Source organism: Lineus longissimus, chromosome 15 (assembly GCF_910592395.1).
Source record: "Lineus longissimus chromosome 15, tnLinLong1.2, whole genome shotgun sequence".
Lineage (NCBI taxonomy): Eukaryota > Metazoa > Nemertea > Pilidiophora > Heteronemertea > Lineidae > Lineus > Lineus longissimus.
In genome coordinates this window covers 6683864-6699598 of record NC_088322.1, presented here as the reverse complement: position 1 = coordinate 6699598, position 15735 = coordinate 6683864, and the positions used below count along the sequence as shown (strand labels likewise).

Sequence of the window (15735 nt, the reverse complement as noted above, 5' to 3'; positions counted from 1 at the left end):
CATTCCAATTCTACATGTAGATGTTGTACCATTTCAAAATGTTTTATCACAGCTCATTGCTCAAAGATGCGTATTCGCAAAAAGGGATTTTCAGCATTGCATTTCATGATCTTTGGCCTCGGGTCTTGATCCAGATGATAAAAAGTTCTCTGTACTCATTACATTCACTGTCCTTTGAGTATAACACAAATTGATTCCCCTTTCTCGAGCTGATGTCAGGACAAATTGACTTAATGCCTTTTTAAGCTTTTTATCTTCCGATAATGTAACATATAACTTAAGTTGAAATTCAGAAACTTGCCAAACAGCCCAGTTTCCCAAAGAAAATTTCGAATTTTATTTTCTAGGCTGTTGTGCCATGTGTCCCGTGCAACAACCCATGTGATCGATTCTTCTGTAATGAGACATGCGTCAGCACCATCACTGAGAGCATCATGTTCTCCATCTCGAATATCTCCATGCCGATGGTCAGAAACGAAATGAACTCGACCGGTCATGTCCTTTCGTATAACAAGTCTCTGCCTTACTTCGTTTCTTGTAAGTATCAGGCAGTGTTATCGCTTGCTTAACCTTTAATTTGCAGATGACGCCGATTGACGACCTCACTATAATGGCCGCCATGTGGCTGTACCCCCATCTGCAACTTTGCCCCTTGTTTTAAACTATCGGACAGTTGTAGAGCAATCAGCGACTTATTCAAAACGTCTGTCGTGCCATTGTACAGCAATCGCCAACTTGGCTCTTGACTTTTCCGATGTTCTAAACTAACTGGCATAAATTGAACTTCCAGTGAAAGCAGTTCTTGGCTCTGGTCAGAGCGTCATTGGGACATCAATGAGCTTCTACATTGACTTGACGCCGCCTACTGTTGAAATCAACGTGATGTACATCGACATGTCCCTGGACCCGCTAATCCCAGTCCAGTACCAGGCTTCCAATGATACAATCAAAGCATTGTGGAAGTGCGACGATGGGGAGAGTTTGATCAAGGTAAAGCGAGATGCTTCGAACTATTTTAGCCTCGTTTTCTCATGTTTCCTTGAAGGTTTGGAAAAGCTTTAAAGATTTTGACAAAGTTTTAAAGTTTTTTTTGGCCAACACGAATCTGCCCCCGTAGAGGTTTGTTGGTAAAGTATAAAACTCCAAATGGGTTTTTGAGATTGTGAACACAGTTTCTATCTCTATAGGGTGCATATTTGTGTTGGCCAAAAAACCATAAAAGGTTTTTCAAATGCTCAAAAACCTTCATTTATTCATTTCTTAGAGTGAAGGCCCTTCCTGAACCTGGACGCTCTACCATGGCGCCATGGTGCTCCTGTCACATGCTGAGGAATAGGTTTGAAAGTGATAGTGAAAGGGACCTTTATAGTGTCATGTTCTGTTGATAAGAGTGTTTCCCCGTTCTTGCTTTAGAAATGTTGCAGCAGTGCCTCCTAGCAGATTCACTGTGCCACTTCCTTATCAATTTATTTTCAAGGAATACCAATGGGCAATCGGTACAGCACCAAATATGACAGATGTCCAAAACTTCACATCAACTGGCGTTAATCCCTCCGGCATTAATGATCAGTTGGCTGGTTTCATCGAACACAATACGACATATTACGTCACGGTCAAGTGTAAGAACAACGCACGCCTGGAGACTATGGTTGTGGACCATATTGGTAAGTTCCATCAGCCAAGGCTTTTGCAGAAATGGATTGAAATATTTTTGTTTTCCTATCCTTCGATCTAAGACTGCCGTATTTCAACAAAATCTGTCGGGGAGGACCAGAAACAATCAGCGTATCGATTGCTGGCTTATGCTCTGGATAAGCCCTTCCTCATGCTGTGTGTTGTTATACTCTGCAAATAGTCCATCGAATCTGATTTGTATATGAAAAATTACAGAAAATTTCTAAATTATGATAGTGTTAAACATTGAACTAAGTTATGCTCATCACTACCTGAAGCTGATATTTCTGATAATTTTTCTTCTCAGTGTTGTCTTTTCTTCACATGTTAGTCTAGTGATGACCTGGTTGTTCAAAACAAATGTTGTCACTAACACCGGCGATAACTTAACTTTACATCATCTCCTTCAATTAAGCCCTTAGACTTAACGCCAAGTTTAAGGCCTACGCCGTTCGTTACAAATTTTGAAGTTGTAATTGAATTTAAAAATGTCCAATTGCGAAAATACATATTAAATATAAATTTCAACAGTGCCGTTGTGTAGACTGATATACAAATACTATGAATACCAAGTTTAAACAAATTTGTATTCACAATAACTGCACTACAGCATCGTGTATCAGTGGATTTCTATTCAACTGGACCAACAGTAATTACGAATGGCGTACCCCTTTAAGTTATTGCCAGGTTTAGTGATAAAACTGGTTTTGAGTAACTGGGCATACACTTCCCGCAAAGTGGTGGTGGCTTATGAAGACAGATGTAATACTTGTAAGGCATCTACAGTTGGCGTCTTTGTATCAAAGAACTGCTACACACTGCTCTCCCGAACTTAAGCCAGTTGCACCTGCTCTCTCTTCAGGTATAACCGCCATTTTGGAGCTGCCGGTTGTCGATGACGTAAACAACACCATCCCCGGAGCCGAGGCCTTTGATCATGCCGTCTATCCAGAGACTGCGAAACAGGCCAAGGACCCGACCAAGGCCGGCGTCTCATGGACGAAGGCCGCAGATCCTACCATCAACAGATATGGTAAGTTTGTAAAGGACAAACATAAGTGTCAGCTCACTTAGTATTCACAAAAAAATATTCTCCTCTTCTGCTTTCACACTTTGCACCGGTTACCGTTCCGGAATACGTGCTCTGGTGTCTGATTTAAAACGTTGCACTTGCACCTTCCGGAATTGGCCATGTTCATCCTCTTGAAGTGGCCTTAAGGTCTACACTGACCTGTCCTCAGATGAAAGATACACGCTGTCTCTCTTCTGTCCATGTCTAGGAGGGTGTTCCTTTTAAGGCACCATCTTCCTTCTCATTTCAATGTTGCCCCTTATTCAAAGGATACGGCGATCGAAATGATGTGATTTACCAAAGGTCACAAACGAGTGTCTGGTCCTGTGTCAGACTGACAATGCCTCGATAAGGAGTCAATCAGCACGTAAGCGCCTATTGGCATTGCACACCACCCTTAAAAGGATGACGAAATAAATTACTGTTCTTTCCTCTTCACTAAGAACAAGAACACTAGTGCTTATATGACACAAATACAAAACACACATTTTCGCATCGATAAAATCAACATCATTAGCTGTACACTTTCAGAATACTGTCTTGGATCCTCCAACGAGACTCTAGACGATGTCTTCCCATGCACCTGGGTCGGCTACAACGCCTCTGGGGTGGTGGAGATAAAAAGTGGCTCCCTCTATCTGGATGGTGCGGCGATTGCCGACTTGTCGTCATATGTCGTTCCCAACGCTGATACAAATCTGACTGAGGTTGCAGCAGCCGGAAATAGCGGTTTCGCAATGGAGCCAGGGCGCACGCTGTTCACGACAATGCGCATATGTAATGAGGCGGAGGTCTGCATTTATAAGTTTGTCAGTACAGTGACCGTGACAGATGATGGCGCGCAGTTGGAGTCGTCGACCAATGGAGAAGCCATCACTGCCTCGCTGTCTGATGAAAAAAAGAGGAAGAAACGTTCCTCGTCGAGGGATGTTTCCATCGTAACACCATCAGGTAGGTGAATTGACAATTGAGACCCTTCCTTCAATTGAAACTGAATATAAATTTCAGCATTGTCGTTGTGTAGACTGATATATAAATACTATAAACACCAAGTTTAAACAAATTTGTATTCACAATAACTGCACTACGGCATTGTAGACTGATATATAAATACTATAAACACCAAGTTTAAACAAATTTGTATTCACAATAACTGCACTACGGCATTGTGTATTCGTTGAGTCCTATTTGACTTGACCACAAGTAATTACAAACGGCGTATCCCTTTAATTCACATGCGATTGTGCAAATAGAGAATGGATCTAATTTTGCTCCAATCAGCATTTTCAAGAGTTTGTCTTGGCAGCCGTCGTGGAATCATCTGATTGAGAATAAAGTCTATGTGACTGAATCTTTTATTCCCAGGAATGTCATCGGGCCAGTCGATCATCCTCGGTGCCCTCAGCTCCGCAGATCTCACTTGTAGTTTCGAATCTGGCGGCTCAGTCGACTTTTCACCATTCGTCGTGGACCCCCAGACCACGACGGATATGACAACAAGGCTGCTGCAGAATCGGTAAGCAAGGTTTGGTTTGAAACTCCATAACCTCCGAAACATATTGCCTCGGTCGGTGTTCGTAGAAAAGATGAGCTTTCTATGCTAATGGCTAATGTATGGTACACAAGCTTGTGTCTATATTGCGCTGGAGGTGACTGGATTGTACGAGGCTAGTGATATCAGTAAGTTAGCCATCTCTGTTTCTGTTGTATAGAATCACATCGATGCCATCAGACAGTTTCTACTTGGCACCCCTGGCCCACACGGCGCTCCCAGATGCCATGGAGGTCACTGTGTCATACGAGGCCAGCGAGATCAGTGATCAGGTGATGCCCATGTTGATTCATTGGGATCCAGGTAAGGCCAATTCTTGGAAGTCACACCCTCTCGCAAAAGCATGATTAAATACAACTCATCTGATCAAATTACATAGAATAGCAGTTACATACTTTTATAAGATACATTGCTTGCTTTGAAGTGGGGAATAAATACTCTCAACTGCCAAATTTTTCCAATAATTCATTATTGTCGATTTTCAAATAACCGCAAATTGCGAACAGAAAAAGTATTTTTTGAATGGAAGAACTGAAAAAAATGATATCGTAATTTGCTTGTCTGGTCAGTACGTATGCAACCATCATCGAAGTTGAGAAACGTTGGGTGAAGCTAGTCGAAAGGATCAGTGGCATGTTGTAACGTTCATTTTCTTGCAGATTCCAATGCCTGGATGGTGTCAAATGAGACATGCAGTGACAGTGTAGATGATAGACATATATTAGATGAAGCAAACATGCAGTTTACTACCAAAGTGAGTACTTCTCTACGACCCGAGTAAGCTAAGGCACTGATTGTGCGAAATCCCCTTTGCCGACTTTGGTTCGACCAAGTTTGTATGGTCTTTATCCACACTTGCTTCGACCAAGTTTGTATGGTCTTTATCCACACTTGCTTCGACCAAGTTTGTATGGTCTTTATACACCCTTGCTTCGACCAAGTTTGTATGGTCTTTATCCACCCTTGCTTCGACCAAGTTTGTATGGTCTTTATACACCCTTGCTTCGACCAAGTTTGTATGGTCTTTATCCACCCTTGCTTCGACCAAATTTGTATGGTCTTTATCCACCCTTGCTTAGACCAAGTTTGTATGGTCTTTATCCACCCTTGCTTCGACCAAGTTTGTATGGTCTTTATCCACCCTTGCTGCGACCAAGTTTGTATTTTAACGTCAATCATTTTACTTGAGGAAAACACTATGCCTTAAAGAACAAATCATGTCTTTAATCAAAAAGAGCTTGAGACCAAGGCCCCAATCCTGTCCTGAAAGGGCTGCACTGCTCTTTATAACAACTTTAAATTTAAATGCTGTCTATTGACACTTAATAAGTGATTTTTTCCTTCGAATCTCGAAAATGAGTGGTATGCCCAAATTATTAATGAATACAAAGAGGAGTTGAAACTGTTAAAACTGTGTGTGCTCAAAACCAGTTTTCTTGACCTCATAGGACATGGGGCTAGCTTGATCCAAACACTGTAATTTGACAACCAACTCAGAATCTTTACTTGGTACCTTAAGCAAGTCACTTATAACTTATGTTGCCTCAACCGTAGAAGGAGACAAAAAAAAGATTCAGTGTACTCTGTCCAAAGCAAATTTCTCAAAAGAAACATTTCCTTTCACGTTCAGCTATGCCGCACAAGGACCAGTAACTCGACGGTATCTGCTGCATCTCGTCGGAGGAGACGCAGACGTAGGCGGAGGAGGTCACTGAGCTCAGAAGAGTATTTTGCAGAGGAGACCCAATTTGTCGTCGCCACTATCTTGAGGGAGGTGCCGAATAATGCCCCAAATGTGACAGCCATCATGAATATCAACCTACAGGAGGATGCTGGTTAGTATATTTCTTTAGAACTTGGCTCAGGCCAGGTAGATCATGAAATATGAAAACGTGTTTCTCATCTCACAGTTTGTAATGAGAACATACAAATCATCGTAACATTTTACCCCAAAACCTCAAACATTCAAGCATCGGACTGACTGGGAGTAGTTTGTCATCACGAGAGCTTATCGCTACCTGGTAGGGCACTCCCGATCAAGTGCAAAAAAGTTCACAAAGTGAGGCCTTTTCTTAAATGTTTCCTCATGTTAACAAATAATGCCTACAATTGATAACTTTCTGATTATATACCACAGGAACACTCTCGTACCAGCTTAGTGCCGTGGACCCTGATGGCGACAGCCTGCTGTGGTCCCTTGACTCAACCCAAGCGTGGACCTCCACCGGTACCGCGACATTATCCAGCACCGGTTTCTTTACGTACCGTCCCTGTCTCGACTGTTACGGCATGGATATGGTCGCCATCGAGGTGTACGAGGACAGAACGGATGATGTCACCGCGCTGTACACGTATGCCAATCTCACGATCCTGGTCACGTCGACAAAAGACAATCCGCAGATGTTTGTGGCACATTTTGGACATGATTTGTTCCCGACGTCTGCAAGTTATAAGACGATAACTGTACGTGTTATTCATTATAAGGAAATGTGGCCCCTTTGCTAAAAGTTTTTTAAAAGTACACCTCATTTAGCCTAGGGTTTCTTCCAGGTAAAAACGACCTACAGTGCTGCCGGTAAAAAATGCAGATTCCCTTTTAAAGCTGGTTTTGTCTTCTTCCAATTGTCTTTATGGGAGACTATAGGCAGGGGCCTGGTAGGTCAGATTAAGTTACACAACGTTGCCGATAGAGGTCTCTTCTATCTCATAGTTCATTGAAACTATTCCCCTTGTATAAGGAATATCATTGATACTGAATCAAAAACAACCCAGTCCCCTAACTGTGCACACTGTCACTCAAAGACTACCGATCCTCTAGCTCCTGTCAAAAATCGCCTTTAACAGTCTGTAAAATAACGTTTGAAATACCGGCATGTGAAAACCATTCATTGTCATTTTCAGATCAACGTAGAACAGAATACGCCTGAGAATGTTGCCTACACGCCCTGGATTGGAAAGGTTGGTGCATACGACGCGGACTCAAACGACACGCTGAGCATCAGCATCTTATCTCCCTCGCACGGCTCCGTCCTCCTCACGGCCGGATCAACCAACACGCCCAATCTGCCAAGCGCTTGTGATGGGAATGAAATTGTAAGTATTGAGTACAAATCGAAATGAGATTTGTTTAAAATGTTATTTGCAGACACATCGCTACAACACCTCTACCACATCGGCACTTTTAACTCTTGTACGATGAATGTTTTTCTCCAAGGTAACCACTTGACTATGATGGACCAATATTTCGGTCTGACATGGTCATGATGTTGCTCTCATGCATGAGGCATGGTGTTGCGGCATTGCTGTGAATGACGCTGTCGCATGATAAAATTAATATTAATAATATTGAGTTCTTAGCGCTTTTCCATGTTCGCCTGATCAAAGCGCTTTTGGGATATCAATTACCCCGGTCTCTACAGAAATCAATCTCGGGTTTCAAGGAGCAACCAGAACTTGAACTCGACCAGTAGTGAAACTAAAGCAGTGACTCGGCCGGGAGTCAAACCCATGACCTCCTGATCATAAAGCCGACTCTCTTCCACTGCGCTACCACTGCTCGAAAGACATTTTGTAGCCCCGCTGCCCCAATGGCATAGCCAACTGAATAACAATGAGGAACGTCTGATAGTGTATTAGATAAACCACACCCAGTCCAAACCACGAGCCCCTACCGACAGTCCCTCTTAAATTTCAATCACTCATATTCTTTCCAGGCCGAAGCCTTACCATGTGACGTCACTCTCGATCACGCTACATCGGCCTACTCTTGGAAACTCACCACATTGGTTTATACTCCGGACAGTCAATTCTACGGCCTGGATGGGTTTAGCATTATCATTGAGGATTCGGGTGGGAAATACTCCGATGTTTTTAAGGTGACTGTAGCAGTGCTGGAGAATCCGTGTACATCCAACAGTACATGTGTGGGTAAGCATCGCTCAACTGAGGGGCATTGCAAAAAGCAACTTTTATTGCAGACAGTGTCACATGTAACAAAAATTACCAGTGTACAGGAGTCATAAATGGTGTGGTGACGCATCTGTCATCACTGCAGCGTGCAATAATTGTCAATCGATTTGATTTTATCAAAAGTGGCAGTGATGACCAATGTTGCCAAAGAGCCACAGAGGTGTAGTGGCTTAGGTCTCTGACTAGCAGTCACAGGTTTAATCCCCACTATCAGTGTCACTCTCAGCTGGGCATGTATGTTTAGCCTTACTCCACCCAGGTATGTAAATGGGTGCAGGTCAGAAAATGCTCTATCAGTGTAGTGCAGATTGAGCAGGTTACATCAGTTCGTATCCACTTACTGTAAGAAAAATTCCAATTCAAGGCCAAACAGACGACGTCGACTGCACGGCCACCAAGCGTGCAACCATTGGTTTCCTGAACGAATACAGCTGCAACTGCCTCCCAGGTTGGACCGGCGATACATGCGACACGGATTACGATGAGTGCAACAGCGCACCCTGCATCTACCCCTACGCATGCTTCGACAAATTCAATGGTTATGAATGCGGCTGTCCGACTGATTGGTTGATTTGCGATACAGGATTGACGCCAATGACTGTTGGGATAATCGCCATCGCGTTTGTCTTGGTCGCCACCTTGATAGCTTTTATTGTGTGGCACAAGAGAAGCAAGCTTGGGTGAGTTGGTTTGTTGGTTCATTTGGTACGTACGTGCAATTATCCAATTTTTCAATACTTCATACCCTCTGTACGATGCCTCAGTTAGAGGCCAAACTCCCTTCTGTAGCAAGATGATTGTCAGTCGGTTCTGTTTGTAGTCTACAGCTAAACGTCTACGCTAGTTGTTAGAAATTAAATTTGAAAAGATAACGTTCAGGTCCTGAATTTAATATATTTCAAGATTGTCTTTCTCCTCAATTAGCTAAAAAGAAGAAAACAGAAATTTGTCTGCCCTTCAGTTGTAAACTCGAGTAGGCTATGATTTATTAATGCCATTGTTTGCTTTCTCCTTGAAAATAACCATGTTCTGTTTTATTATTGTATTCCAGTGGTGTTCTCGGTGACCTGATGCCAATCGGGAACCCCAACAAGGCCTACTACAACATCAACACCAGACAGAAGAGGAGTGGTGTGATGGCCAAGAAGGGACAAGGATTCGACTCGGTAACAAGTTTGACTATACACCTTTCCAGAAATGGGGCACTGAGTGTCCGAAATAGTGATGTCATAAGGGGAAACTAGGCCTTATGGTGGAGGGACAAAAAGGGAATCACCTCGTTCTCGTTCTCGGAGTAGGGGCCGATCTTAACCTCCCTAGTCATGGTTGACCAACACACTTGAATGCCTTTAATGACGGACAAGGGGAAAAAGTTAGTTCCAATGAAAGCCACCAATTTCGGGAAGCATGTATAGATCTCACCACGCATAGATTCAGCCGAATACCCTTTCTCTCAGTTTTTGCTGAACCCAATCTATGACATGTCGATTTCTTGACACCGTGTGTCAAAAAGCCCAACACGATAAAAAAACAACGGATAAAGCTCACTAACCATGATTTGCTAGCGAGTTTTTTTATAACATTTCTCACAAAAGAGAAATCTTTGGGTGGCGTTGTACTGTGTCAATGACAACAAACATTGTAGTCTCAAACAAAAGCATTAATCATGCGCAGAATGTTAAACAATGTCATGTCACACTTGCCGGAGAATTTCATATTAGGCTGTTCGTTAAAGAAAAACCCTTCTGTCATGCACACTTATGTCAAGGTCTGATGCTTTTAAAGTTTACTCACTTGGACAGTCGTCTTCGTGCCTTGGAGGCAGAAAGGGCTCCAATCGTCAGTTTCCACTCTCCTGGTTGGCAGCCTGGTCTGTAAATGTTCCCAAGGTTAGACCAAACTGTTTCTTTTTTTTTCTGCTGACGTATGGTACGGGGTTTCTTCCCGTCGGCCATGGATCGGAGTGCCGTCCTTGATAGTGTGCCCGGTGTAGACTTTGGTGATGAAAACAACGACTGTAGCGTCGAAGGTGTCTGGGCAGCCAACAACTTTGTTATGATACCCTTAATTACTCGGTTGGTCCTTTTATCGAAATGCTCCCTTTACTCCAGGATCCTGTCTGGACAACCAAGGAGTCCAAGGCAGAGAAAGCCACGGACGACGCCTCCCCTCCGAGCACCGCTGAAGGTATACGCCGTCCCGAGAGTGTGGACTTTGACGTCAAGACCCCTGAACCTCCACCGGCCAGCCGAGTCAGGACGACAGAGATTGATACAGACGAGATTGAAACAGGTGGGAAACGATTCTTATTACTGAAGGGAGACTATAGGCACAAGTCCAAAGTTGCCGATAGGGGTCTCTTCTATCTCACAAAACTTCGAATTTGAAATTATTCACACTTGTATGAGGAATATAACCATCACGGAATCAAACACAACCATGCCACTAACTTCACACACTAGTTGACTAAAGACTTTCTATTTGTCCCTCTACCTCCTTCCTATAGTCCCCCTTTAACACATCTGTTGGCAGGGCGCTTTGTATTGAGAAGACACAGAAAATGTAGGTGGATTCTGAAAAATGAAAAATGTCATCAACGAGTCTGTGAGAAACCTGTCCGGTCTGTCGGGGCTCAGTACACGGTTAAACCGTGTACATTCGGTATACATACATGTTCTTATTCTTAGGCTAAGCACTTAGCTTGTTGGTTTTAAATGCTCACAGTGCCACCTAGGGGATATTATTGAATTATATAATTCCATGTTGTTGTTTTGCAGAAGAGGCCCCAACTCCTGTCTACTTCAAGAGGAAGACAGTGGCTGCAAAGAACAGGGACAAGGCGCAGGGCAAGAAACTCTCAAATATCTGGAAGGTAAAGTATCTCTGACTATTGAAATTACTCTCATCTAAGGCAAATAACTTACTCGTAAACTATTGTAACCTGAAAAATATTCACGGCAGATTTTAATTGCCATTGCTTTCCTTTAAAAAACTTACATTTTGTGCATGTATGGTTTGCTGAACTACTGGAGCCATAAAACACAACGTATGGACAAAGTGAAACTGGGTGTCTCAGCCCGAGCTGGCAGAAGATCCGAGACTGGGGGTAAAAGTGTGATCTGTAGTGCACTGGCAAATCTCCGGCAAAATTCCACCGTGGGATAAGATGTGGTAAGGATTGATGTAACTCGGTGGTTTTCACCGCTTATCCTCTGTCCTCTTGTCCTTCAGGAGATGCAGACAGGTCGTGACGCCGACTGGTCGACCCCGACCCCCCAGGCTCAAGGCCAACCAAAGAGGACAACCCGCATCCAGAGCATCTCCATCCCGAGACTGAAGAAGGGGAATGCTGGGCCAACGACGGAAAAAGCAACGACGAGCAAGAGTTCTGGCCGCACATCGACAAAAAGGACAGACTCTGTGCCGGGATCTTTTGGCGACTTTTAAATATGAGACAGTGTCTGGAGTGAATTGTGTGAACTGATAATGAATTTTCCTTGTGTTTTGCTGTCAGAAGAAAAACATAAATACTTTTTCATCAAGTTCTCAATCCAATTCTTAATAGAAAATATGTCGAAAAATGCACTTTTTCCGTTCAAAACTGACTTCAAGTTTGTGATGTACATTCCTGTGATATTTTATGCATACATGTTTGGCGGTCTTCCCAGTTTATGTACTCAAATGTAAATAAAAGCAGTCTTTTCATCCTGTGATATCTCTTTTATATATTGCGTCCATTAGAGCATTGTAGCTCTCTGGTAGCATACCTTGGGATACGGAAAAAAGCAGAGGCACACAACTTGACCGCCTTGGCACAGTTATTCAAAGCCAGAGTTAGTTCAGTGTGCATGAACTTAGCTTTAGCAGAAGCCCTTTGGCGAAACCCCACGGGGAGCCCTTGCGGTTCCGCTGTCTTAGCAATGGCATAGCGGTAGCGAAGCCCAACGGAACAAACTTGGCCTCAGGCTAAGATAACAGTGTTTGAGGGGCTGCCAAAATACCTGAAGCAGATAGCCCATACCCAATACTGACTTCCAACACTGGCGAAAATCATCAGAGAAAGGCATCAATGAATTATCAAAAGGGATTTTGAAATACATGTAATATTTTCACATTGCTCGCGCGATTGGCATTTGTAACACGTCGTGCTTCTTCAGTTCTATTTTGCTCCGGGTGCCGACCGCATGGGCCGACTAAATGACGCAGTTTTCTTGTAGAAGCCGTCTGAACACTCAACCATGCAGGCTTTCACATACAGTAAGGAGCAGTTGAAGTCCTTAGCCATGCATGACTCTGGTCGAAATCTGACGTGTGCTCAGGCTGTTTCTGGGAAAATCAGGAGGATCATTTTCCCAAATTTGTGTACAAAGCAAAGGCCAAGGGGCAAACGAGCAGGACGAAAAAGACATAGTCTAAATCTGTGTGTGGTAAACGCTCGGTCAGTAAGGAAAAAAACTGCTGACATTGTTGACCACATTATTGACAAGCGTGCTGACCTTTGCTGTATTACTGAAACATGGCTTAAGGACAGGGACTCAGTGAGCATGCGAGCTTTGTCACCTGATGGATGCAAGTTCAGGAACGTGCCCTGACCGGGAGATAGGCAAGGAGGAGGAACCGGCCTCATGTACCGAACATCCATCAAAGCTGTTCTCAAAGAAAACTCTTTGAAGGACTCTTTCGAATTCTCAGAATGTACTATCGAATTACCATCATCGACACAACAAATTCTGGTAGTGATCATCTACCACCCTGAACCGTCTCCGGTGCCCGTTAGTGTCTTTCTCGATGAATTTGGAGAATACCTGGAGGGAGTAGTTACCACCCCTGAACAGTTGGTGGTGTGTGGAGACTTTAACTTTCACGTGAATGATGATTCTGACACTAATGAAAAGCGTTTCCTGGAGCTGTTAGACACTTTTGGTCTCGACCAACATGTCTTAGGACCGACTCACATCTCGGGAAACACCCTGGACCTCATTCTGTCTAGAAGATGTGAAAGTCTAGTCAGTGGCACATTCAGGGCCAGCCTCTTGCTGTCAGACCACTCTTTCATTGACTGTAAGTTGAATACACCGAAACCCAGGTCACCAAAGCAAACGGTGTCTTTCCGCAAGATTACCCAAATTGATGTTGAGGATTTCAAGGCGGATATCAGATCATCAGACACCTGTGGCCCATCGAAAGCTGACCTTGATAATCAAGTGCGGGTTTTCGACAAAACCTTAGTCGGCATCCTGGACAAGCATGCCCCTTTGATAACCAGGGAGATTCCTGTTCGTCCATCCACGCCATGGTACATCGGGGAGCTGCGTCAGCTGAAACAAGCCAGGCGAAGGGCGGAGAGGAAGCGACACCTTTCACCAGCCTGTGGGAGAGCCTACCGGAGGGCCCGCAACTTATATTCTGTAAACCTCAATAAGGCGCGCCGAGACTATTACACCAAGCGAGTTCAGGGATGTGAGGGCGACTCAAGGAAGTTATTTCGTTTAGTACACACGCTCTGTCAAGAGAAGCAGGTTGACACACTTCCCCCACATGACGACAAGACTGTGCTCGCCAACAACTTTGGAGAGTTCTTCGTGAGGAAGGTGAAATTGATTCAGGAAAAGATCGCAGCAGTCGAGGTCAACTGTCCTTCTGTCACAAGCCCGGCACCAGGGAAAACTTTCTCTTGCTTCGACCCAGTGTCTGAAGTAGAGGTCAGCGACATCATCCTAAAGGCCTCTAGTGCATCATGTGAACTCGATCCAATACCTACGTCCCTTCTGAAGCAGTGTCTTGACTCACTACTTCCTACCATCGTTGAAATTGTCAATCAGTCTCTTCAGACAGGACATGTTCCAGATAGTTGGAAATGTGCTACCGTCAAACCATTGCTGAAAAAGGCTGGGCTTGACCTCACCTTTGCTAATTTTAGACCTGTTAGCAATTTGCCTTTCATTTCAAAAGTAGTTGAGAGAGTAGTCGTGAAGCAGCTTCTGGGGCACAGTGACTCCTTTGCCCCGCTCCCCAAGTTTCAATCAGCTTGCCGTCAGAACTTCTCTACAGAGACTGCATTGGTAAAGGTCCAGAGTGATATCTTAATGAAAATGGACAAACAAAAAGTGTGCCTGTTAGTCCTACTAGACTTAAGTGCGGCATTTGACACTGTCAATGTGACAAATCTTCTAAGCATAATGAAAGAGGATTTCGGTATCTCTGGAACAGTTCTAAAGTGGTTGGAGTCCTACCTTGTAGGAAGAATCCAACAAATTGTCCTGGGCGACTGCCATTCAAAGCGCTTCAATCTGAACTGTGGTGTCCCACAGGGAAGCTGTCTGGGCCCAGTCCTTTTTCTGTTTTACCTGTCCCGTCTGTACCATCTGTTGGCTCTACATACCCCTGGATTTCATGGTTACTCTGACGATAACCAGCTGTACATGTCATTCAGACCAGTCACAGTCGAAATGTGCAGGGGGCTGTGGAGACAGTGGTTCGGTGCATACGCGATGCGCGCACATGGTTTATTGACAATCATCTCTGCATAAATGACACTAAGACAGAATGCATGTTGATTGGCTCCAGGCAGCAGCTTGGGAAGGTGAGCATTGACGGAGTCAGGGTGGGGAACTCGACAGTCAGCACCAGTACGTCAGTCAGAAATCTGGGTGTCTTTTTTGACGAACACATGTCGATGGAAATTCATGTCAGTAAAGTCTGCTCTAGAGCTTTCTTTGGCCTCTACAAGATTCGTCAGATTCGCGGGTTTCTGACTGTCGGCACCACCAAAGCCCTGGTGCATGCGTTTGTTACATCTCACCTGGACTACTGCAATGCTCTCCTCTACGGCATCACGGAACAGCAGTATGGCAGGTTGCAGCATGTTTTAAATGCTGCAGCCAGGGTTACATGCTTGATTCCCAAGTTTGAACGTATCAGTCCGGTTCTAATGCGGCTCCATTGGCTGCCTGTCAAGGCAAGGGTTGAGTTTAAGATACTCTTGCTCACCTACAAGGCAGTCCATGGAGCGGCCTGGCTTACCTGACTGATATGGTACAACGCCGACGTGGGTCAGCCTATTCCCTCAGGGCTGATGCCGCTTTCCTTCTACAGGAGCCACGCACCAAGTGCATGCGTTTTGGTGACAGATCCTTCTACAAGGCGGCGCCACTCCTATGGAATGGGCTGGCTACACACATTAGACTTGCGGAGTCAAAGGCAGCTTTTAGAACAATGCTAAAGGCACACCTTTTTCGAGTGTATTTCAAAGGCGCCTGAGAGTTGGTGAAATTTTTCACCAAATTTGGGCGCTTTAGAAATGTCATATTTGATAATGGTTATGTAGACTGATAAGTCGCTCTTTTCGCCGATTCAATATGCCATGAATATGCTAAGTTTCAAAACATCATTTACATCTTATTTGCATGTCAAACGTTATTCGATGACCAATCAAATATCTTTTAGCTCAGCATGATACCAGGGTCAG

At 44.2% G+C, this 15735-nt stretch overlaps 2 protein-coding genes across 2 annotated transcripts in view; both read left to right on the top strand.

Annotated features, from left to right (window-relative positions):
• LOC135499389 (uncharacterized) overlaps positions 1-11969 on the top strand; it is a 47120-nt gene extending 35151 nt beyond the window's left edge. The window contains exons 43-59 of the mRNA XM_064790133.1: positions 348-537; positions 791-990; positions 1478-1664; positions 2537-2707; positions 3278-3697; positions 4112-4262; positions 4459-4601; positions 4958-5052; positions 5929-6133; positions 6436-6761; positions 7200-7391; positions 8012-8225; positions 8632-8947; positions 9319-9433; positions 10379-10559; positions 11045-11139; positions 11499-11969. Of these exons, the coding sequence (XP_064646203.1) occupies positions 348-537; positions 791-990; positions 1478-1664; positions 2537-2707; positions 3278-3697; positions 4112-4262; positions 4459-4601; positions 4958-5052; positions 5929-6133; positions 6436-6761; positions 7200-7391; positions 8012-8225; positions 8632-8947; positions 9319-9433; positions 10379-10559; positions 11045-11139; positions 11499-11714 (3417 nt within the window). The 3' untranslated portion in view covers positions 11715-11969. The remainder of the gene's footprint in view (positions 1-347; positions 538-790; positions 991-1477; positions 1665-2536; positions 2708-3277; positions 3698-4111; positions 4263-4458; positions 4602-4957; positions 5053-5928; positions 6134-6435; positions 6762-7199; positions 7392-8011; positions 8226-8631; positions 8948-9318; positions 9434-10378; positions 10560-11044; positions 11140-11498) is intronic.
• A 2968-nt stretch (positions 11970-14937) lies between these two features.
• LOC135499388 (uncharacterized) lies at positions 14938-15294 on the top strand. The gene has a single exon (XM_064790132.1). It carries the CDS (start codon positions 14938-14940, stop codon positions 15292-15294), a length of 357 nt encoding a protein of 118 aa, XP_064646202.1.
• The last annotated feature ends 441 nt before the right edge of the window (positions 15295-15735 follow it).